This window comes from Mycetomoellerius zeteki, unplaced genomic scaffold (assembly GCF_001594055.1).
Source record: "Mycetomoellerius zeteki isolate Tzet28-1 unplaced genomic scaffold, Tzet1.0 scaffold311, whole genome shotgun sequence".
Taxonomy (NCBI): Eukaryota; Metazoa; Arthropoda; class Insecta; order Hymenoptera; family Formicidae; genus Mycetomoellerius; species Mycetomoellerius zeteki.
The window spans coordinates 2,383-10,714 of NW_017257296.1; the positions used below are offsets into that span (position 1 = coordinate 2,383).

Below are 8,332 nucleotides of genomic sequence, written 5' to 3' on the forward strand. Positions count from 1 at the left end.
CAGCCAATCTTTTTTTTCAGTGTTAACTAAATATCTCAAAATTATTTTTTAAATAGTAAGTCCTGTCGTATAGAAAATTACGCTGAATTAAATTTGTCAGTCGTCAAGTCTAGTTTATCTAAAGTATCAATATTTAATACATTCTTTCACCTTTTTTTTCTAAAAAAATATCAGAGTATTTATCATTATTAATATGCATATTCACATATAAACGACTTTGATTACATTAAATATCTTAAACTTATTTTAAACAATAATATCTAAAAAACGGAGCAATCTTCTATCGAGAAAAATTACACTAAATTCTTTTAAATTTGTTAGCCGTGAAGTCCTATTTAATCAATATTTAGCACGTTTCTCACTTTTTTTCCTCTTTTTAAAAAAATATTAGAGTGTATATTATTATAATATACGTATAATATATTCACATAAACGATCATGAATACGTTAATTAAATGTCTCAAACTTATTTTAAACAATGACATATAAAACCGGAGCAATCTTTTATCATGAAAAATTACGTTAAATTTTTATAAAGCAGCGGCGTCCGGTAAATCGATCGCGCTTTTCCATCCGCGCAGGAAATAGGCGGCGACGGACGCTTCGCCATTTCACGTCCGTCAACTTTTCGCTAACGACGCTCCTGCCATTTGGCGATTAATGTCTAATTAAATTTAGGGCCGTCAACGTGTATGTCAAATCTCGCGATCGTCCGTCCGCGCTGACCCGCGGCGTTTCACAACCGACCGAGTGGCGAGCGGCGAGCGGCCGCGTGCGCGTGGTGACGAAGTGAGCCGAGCGCGGCCGAGCGTAGCCGAACACCCACAAGCGGCCTCGCCGGCGTCGCCGGGTATTTAAACGGCCGCCGGCGAGCCGCGCTCATTCCTCAGACAGGAGCGAGACACGGGACGTGACACGTGCTGGGTTAAAGAGTATTCGGTACCGGTTGCCTGTATTCGCGATCGAGAATCGTATTTGACGCGGCGCGAATCCTCGTCGAGTGATTACAGTGACAAGAGACACGAAAGTGCTGCCTGGGCAAAAAAAACATGGCCGACAGTGGTATCAAGCGCAACATTCCCATCAAACTCGGTGACTTCAGCGTGATCGACACCGAATTCTCCAACATACGCGAGCGCTTCGACGCCGAGATGAGGAAGATGGAGGACGAGATGTCGCGGTTCCGCAGCGAGCTGATGAACCGCGAGAGCAACAACTTCTTCAAGAGCACCACCAGGTATGTCAAGTGACTACTCCGATTATTCAATATTCTATCTTTTTCTCTCGCGAGACGTTTAACCTTTCAGGACGCACCGGTTATGTTCTCCCTCTCGCGCGTCTCTCTACGCATAAATTTCGTGTACACGCCTCACTACGTTCCGTAAAGCGCACACACAGAAAAATACTGTACCCCCAAGTAACAATTACTTATTTCAAAAGTTCATATATTCCAATAAAGTTCATATTTATCATAAGTTCATCACAAATTTATTCTTCAAAATATATTCTGAATCCTAAATTTGTTTTCGCTTATTATATAAAGTCGCCTCTTCGATCAATTTTATAATATTCTTCAAAAGAAAATAAATTCTTGTTTTGAATATACATAATAATGAGTTTTTTTTAAATTTGTAATAAGTACATTTTAAGATTATTATGAAGAAAGTATTATTTGATAAAAATATCTTGAAAAGAAAAAAAATAAATGGAGTAATCATTTCTGTGAAATATATCTCATTAATTATAAAAAATGAAATAGATGGTTTATTTGCTAGGAATAAAATTTTATTTTATCGTATTTAAGTAAATATTTATTTCAGTGAAATAAATAAATTTTTCACAAATGAATTTTTAATGTAGAATATGATATTTTCCTGTGTGTATAATGCGCATGATGTATTTATTTTATCTGTACTTTTTAGCCGAACTTCTGGTACAGTTCATTTTTCCTCTTTCTTTCCACGTTGTATTAGACAGAAAAAGAGAAAAAATGAACTGCGCACAAAACACGTACACACAACAAACACAAACAAGAAGTTTAGCTTAAAAAACCTCGTTTAACATTCAGTGAACAAGGATATAAAACGACTGCGTTCAACAGAAAAAGCAGCTTTGTAACTGCTGTATAAGATTCTTTAATAACTGGTTTATATATTTAAATTCAGTGCGGAATTAAAGACAAGACTAACCAAATTAACATTTAACGGTGAAAAATGTTATACCTACGTTTCTAACGTCGTGAATCCATTAAACCCTTATTTTTCAAAAATTTATAAAATGAAATTCATTAATCTAGGAAACATTTTTGTTGTATCATTTTGAGGTTTTGATTACCTCATTTACCTATTTTTAATCTTTAAAACTAATAATAATAGGAACTACTTTTTTTTCTCCACTTTAGAGAGAAAAAAAGAAAAAATATTAAACGCGCAAGAAGTTCAGCTAAAAAAAAACAGTCCTAATGATGCATCATCCGCAATCATGGCTTTATGGAACGCTTTATGCTACAGCTTTAAGCCTGTAATACACGATGCTTGTTTTCCTGCTGGATCGTTTTTGGTAAATTGCTAGAAATTCTACGTTTCGTGTGGTGCAATTCCAGTAATTTACTAAAACGCAAGCGATCTCCCCCAGTAGGAAAACAAGCATCGTGTACTGCAGGCTTTATATATATCGATTTCGAAAAGCTTTCCTTTCCAATCATGAACGATAATTCGAACGCTTGCTTACATCAGTAACCGATACGAACAGTATGTTTACGAACAGTATGTTTACGAACCGGCCTCTGTGTATTGTGACGACGTCTCTCGAAGGAATTACACGTTAACGGAATTACTATGCACGCTGTACATCGTACATTGGTGAGAAAGATCGATATGGAAATAAACGTAGGTCGCGAATAATGCAGTTGACATTGAGGATATCGATCCTTTTGTACGGACAAATGAATAATTTGTCTGATTTGTCGTAGTTGCGACGCGCGAGAGGATTAAAGAGAACTTGCGAGAGAGTGGCCTTCGTATCCTCACGTTAAAGTTTTTCTTTTATTTTCGCTCGATCGTATCAATATGCGGTAGGTTTTATTTCTGATACCTACATCGCTCTTTTAAAAGAGATTTTATTTCATTTAAAAGGGATTTTATTTCATTTGATGATGCGGCACGTCCGGCATTGAAATTATTCGCGATCGAAGGCAATTATTAACAGTCGTTGGAAGTTCACGTATCAATTTGCGACATGTCAAGAAAAAATGCATTTTCTTTTTGCGTGATAACGATTCATCGATCATTGGTGTTTTACGCTACGAGTTCCGTCTCGCGACAGTCGAGCGATTAGAGAGATTAGCAATCTACAGATCGATCGTATGCGTTATCGTGCAGATACAATTTAATATTTTAAGACGATGATTTCCGAATAAGGAATATCGTTATAACGTATAAATATAATAAAATCGATCACGAAAGATTATAAAAAAATTAATTAATCAAAAAAAGAATAAATGAAAGGATAAAAGCTTGACATAGAAAAATAGATAATGTCACTTGTAGCTCGTCGCGTTTAAGAGACTCGACATAAAATCGCTCATTTGCGTGATTAATTTATGTCGTCGCATCGCTGTCTTGTCAAAACCATTCTAATGTTATATCAATTTAAAATCTAATGTTAATTAATGTTATATCAATTTAGAATCGTTCATTTGCGTGATTAATTTACGTCGTCGTTGTTTTGCCAAAATTTTGAATGCACCGTTCCAATCTTATATCCATTTAAAATCGCTCATTTGCGTGATTAATTTACGTCGTCGTTGTTTTGCTGAAACTTAGACTGTACCAATCTTATATAAATTTAAAATCGCTCATTTATATGCGATTTTAATTTATGTCGTTGCATGCCGACTCTCGAAGTGTACCGTTTCAATCTTACGTTAATTTCAGTAACGTTAACGCACATTCTAAAATAAACCCATTAAGTTATGTATAATAACTAATAACCCATTAGTAATAAATTAGAAGTCAGAAGCTAGAAATTAACCAATCACGGTTGAATGCGAAGAATAATTAACTATGATTGGTTAATTTCTAGCTTCTGATTTCTGATTTATTACTAATGGCTTATTGTAGGATGTGTGTTAATGTGATCATACGTCATGTTAAATAAAAAATTTGCAGAACATAAGCTTTCGTAAAAATATTGTATAGCTTTTCTTTGTTATGAAACGTCATTTCAGTGCCGTCGCAAAAAAATGCAAAGATGAGGTCTCTTATTGGGGAGCGTGATTCGGTCGTCACAACGATTCGCAGATTGCATTTTTGCATCGATACAGTCGTTTCGTGCATTTTAGTTTCTATTTATAGAGATTCCGTCACTGCACTCGCGGACCAAGAGCCTCCTTTGGCGACTCAACCGTCCGAACGCGGAGAGCGAAGCGTGATCCGGAGAATGTGTGTGTTAGAAATTTGCGTATAACGCTCGTATAACGCTCATGTGAAACTTCATCATGGAAATCATTTAATTACCATAACAATGATGTTCGGTGTTTGATTAAATAAGTCATTTACAATGAGAAAAAATGTACTGAATTTTTACAAATATTTATTTGAACAGTGATTGTTTCGTCACACAGCGGAAACATTCACGTAAAACTCGGAATATTTTAAATGTGGGAAAACGCGACTGTATACGTGTCGCTCGCGGAATTACAAACGAAGTCTATTACGCAATTACATGACATGCGTCTCGTTGAACGCACAACGGACGCGTTCACTGCATTTTTGATGGCACACTGATGCACGCACACAGTCGCGTCTTCTGAATGCAGCATTGTCGTCATTCGAAACAGCTAGTTGAAAGAAGCGAGATGGGAACACGAAACAAGAATGAACAATGTTAAATTCCGGGATTTTGCCCGATCAAAATAAACCCAGTCAACGTACTCGTGCGTCCCGCGTGCTCGTTTGCTCTATCCGGAAAGAGCGGAATCTAAAATTTACGCTAGATACAGATTTTTAAAACTTTTTGCAGTATTATCAATATTATCATTATACTTGAGCATCCCCAAATAATTATTTTGATAGTTCAATGATTATTATCAGATTTGTATCTATATTAAGAAAAAGAGAAAGTCTGATTGTATTAATTGGAATTCTAATTGAAAAGGATCATACGGAAAGAATGGTTTTGTTTGAACTACAAATTTAGCTAGATACATATATCTGAAAAAAATTTTATTAGATCATCCAAGTAATGCGAGGATGTTCAAATTAATTGCTAGAAAACTTTTTGCAGCATTATCGTCATACTTGAACCTCCTACGTAATTATTTTGATGGTTCAACATAATTATTTTCAGGTCTGTATCTAGCTAAATTTTTAATTACTTCAGTAAAACTTTTTTCTGTGCAAAAAAAATTTTCCGGTTGAATCTATTATAATTCTAGTTGAGACAAAACTAGAATTCTAATTGATACGATTAGAATTTTCATTTTTAACCAGAAAATTTTTCTCAGTGTAACTAAATTTTTAGATATTCCAGCAAAACATTCTTTCCATGTAGACAGATATTTAAAAGATATATTTATTGAAATTACATTATAGTGGATAAGCTTATGCATAATGCAACGGCCGCGTCGCGCTTGGTGCATTGAATTAACGTTGTTTTCCTACATAGTGTTCGAAATAAAGTTGACACTTCATATAAATGTATATTTTCGCGATACATCACGTTATTACGTCAATGCGACCCTGACATTGTATCGCGATGTACCATCGCGAATGGCCCCCACTGGAATCAAGCTCTAAATCGTGGCGTAGGAAAGGTGAGGAGCTTGCAGGGATCCTAGACGAGCGAATTTACGCAGTAATTTTTACGACATCGTCGAGGCAACCGCATCGTCACAGTCCACGTTGTAAAGCGAAGTGTGCTTGGTCGGTATTGACTCGTTCATCATCGGTCAAGGATTCACGATGATCCCGAACGAGGATCTCTATCCACCCACGCATAAAACGGTCATCAAGCTTCGGTATGTTGTTCAGCGCGAATTCTCAAAGTCCGAACGCATTCGTCATCAGTTTACTTGGATCGATTCGTTACTCGGCGAGTTACTCGTGCAAAACATCATTTTGTTACGCAATTAATTAAATTGTTTTTATATACTATTTTTTCGATCCGTATTATCAATTAAACATGTATTTATTTTTTATTTAACCATTTCAGGACGGTTTTTTTTTAATTCGACGATTTTAGTAAATAACATGTATGCATTAAAATTTTGTTTTTGTATGATAAACTTCAAAACAATCACACAGAGCCTGACATTACAGCCTTTATCTATATTCAAATGTAGATTTTTTGTTTGCTATTTTTTTCGCTCTTATACATACAATACATTTTTTTTACCCTGTGGGATAATTTGCATCTTTTTCAATAAACAAGAAAAGTGTCTGGCTGTGTCAGATGTAAAGGATTAGATAATCGAGATCTGCCATGCAATTACAGATTTACGCTTTGAATCATGCCCGAAGCGAGCATTTCTAATACTATATATATATATATCCTCAATACAATTTTTTTCTTTTCTCAACAATAACAATAGATACGTATAGAAAAAAATTTTTGAATTCTATATTAAATGACTATAACGCGATCATAAAAAATCGAAAATTGTAAGATGGAAATGGGTGATGATGTACATCAAAATGCAGACCCTAAAATCCTGATTAAAACGATTTTATTCATTAAAAAATATTAATAAAATTTTAGAGAGATGTTCGAGTTACTATATATAGTACGCCCATTTTGAACCGGTTTTAATTACATTTAATTCGTCGATTTAATTTATGTACAGTCATTCATCTCGATCAACATTGCTTCTTGTAATATGACTTAAGAATTTCTTATAAATCATAACCAGATCCATTTTAAGAAACATGCCGTGTCGTCATTGACATAAAAAAATTGGCATAAAAGATTTTGCTTGAAGCGTTTATAAATACCTATGCGTCGCGGTAAGCAGGTGCTCGGTATCGATCGTATATTCTCGATGGATCATTCGTGGGAGGTGAATATGGTCCATTACAAAGTCCGAATAATCACGTGTTTCTGACGTAATTCTTATGTTCAGGGACGGTTACCGCAAATAGACAAGCGCGCATGGTACATCACGCTGAGTGGCGTCTTCGACGCGGATGTGTTATTAACGTATAGACAGTAGTTCATCTGTAACAGATAGACAGCAAGATATACAAATGTTATCGACTTTTCAGGCACCTGATTCTAACTTTTTATTCTTCATTACTATTTGAATTAGACTTCGTCAATAATCGTACACTTTGGAGCTAAGCATCATATTTAGAACAAAATTATTTTACAATTGTACATCGCAATAATCTTTTGTTATTAAATAACGGAAGCATTAAAACATCTGGTTTTACATCGAGTCCATAAATGTAAGCAAATTTATTGAGTTATCTTGAAAAAATAAATATCTTCCAACGTACACAAATTTCCTATTTTATAGTAGGAAATCGCAATATGTTTCTTGACAGAAAATCAATAATTGTACCACGTTCAATATTTTGCTTCTTTAGAACGAACGCAAGATAAAAATTTTATGGATCCGATATCGTGCAGCAGATAGCTTTGATGCTTTCGAATAGACAGTTCGTCAAGATTCGAGTAGCAACAGGAAATTACCTCTTGAGGCAGGGTAATAGTTCGCTAATTGACTTTGGTGAATTATGCTAAACTTCATGCTTGAACTTTTACTGATAACTGATGTCGGCTAGACATCGCGATCGAAGACTCGAGCAACGCAACGCGATGCATGCGTGCCAAAAGGAGATTCACTTTCCGCTCACTCTCACACAATTTCCCACACACGCGCTCTTTTGTTTCGTCGTACAACCATGATCTTTCCGTTACACAATGTGCCGGCGATGTGTAACTGACTGTGAGTTAAGCGATTCATTGACTTCCAGCCGACCATTGGCATCGCGTAATGGCTAAATATGATTCTGTCGAAAACGTGCTTGTCGTACCGATTATCTTATTCGATAGAATTAGTTAACTAACAGTGTTTTCCGTTATCTAGATAAAATTATCTAGAAAATTATATAGATGATGAAATGGCTTTATCTTATCTTTATTTAGATTATTAAGAATATAGATTATCTTTATCTTATCTTAGATAAAATCTTTTTCAAATAACTAAGATTGTAGAAGAGTATTGTAAAAAAATTTTTATATAACTTCTAATAGTAGCAATGATGAGAATTTTTTTATGATATATTATAAATAAAACTGGGATTAGTACACTGAAAAAAAAGATTGGCTG

General features: G+C 35.0%; 1 protein-coding gene across 2 annotated transcripts in view; it reads left to right on the forward strand.

Moving 5' to 3' along the window:
* Positions 1-861: 861 nt before the first annotated feature.
* LOC108724864 (alpha-crystallin A chain) overlaps positions 862-8,332 on the forward strand; it is a 23,301-nt gene continuing 15,830 nt past the window's right edge. For both annotated transcript variants that reach the window (XM_018451540.1, XM_018451541.1), the window contains exon 1: positions 862-1,237. In XM_018451540.1, coding sequence (XP_018307042.1) covers positions 1,050-1,237 — 188 coding nt within the window. In that variant the 5' untranslated portion in view covers positions 862-1,049. The remainder of the gene's footprint in view (positions 1,238-8,332) is intronic.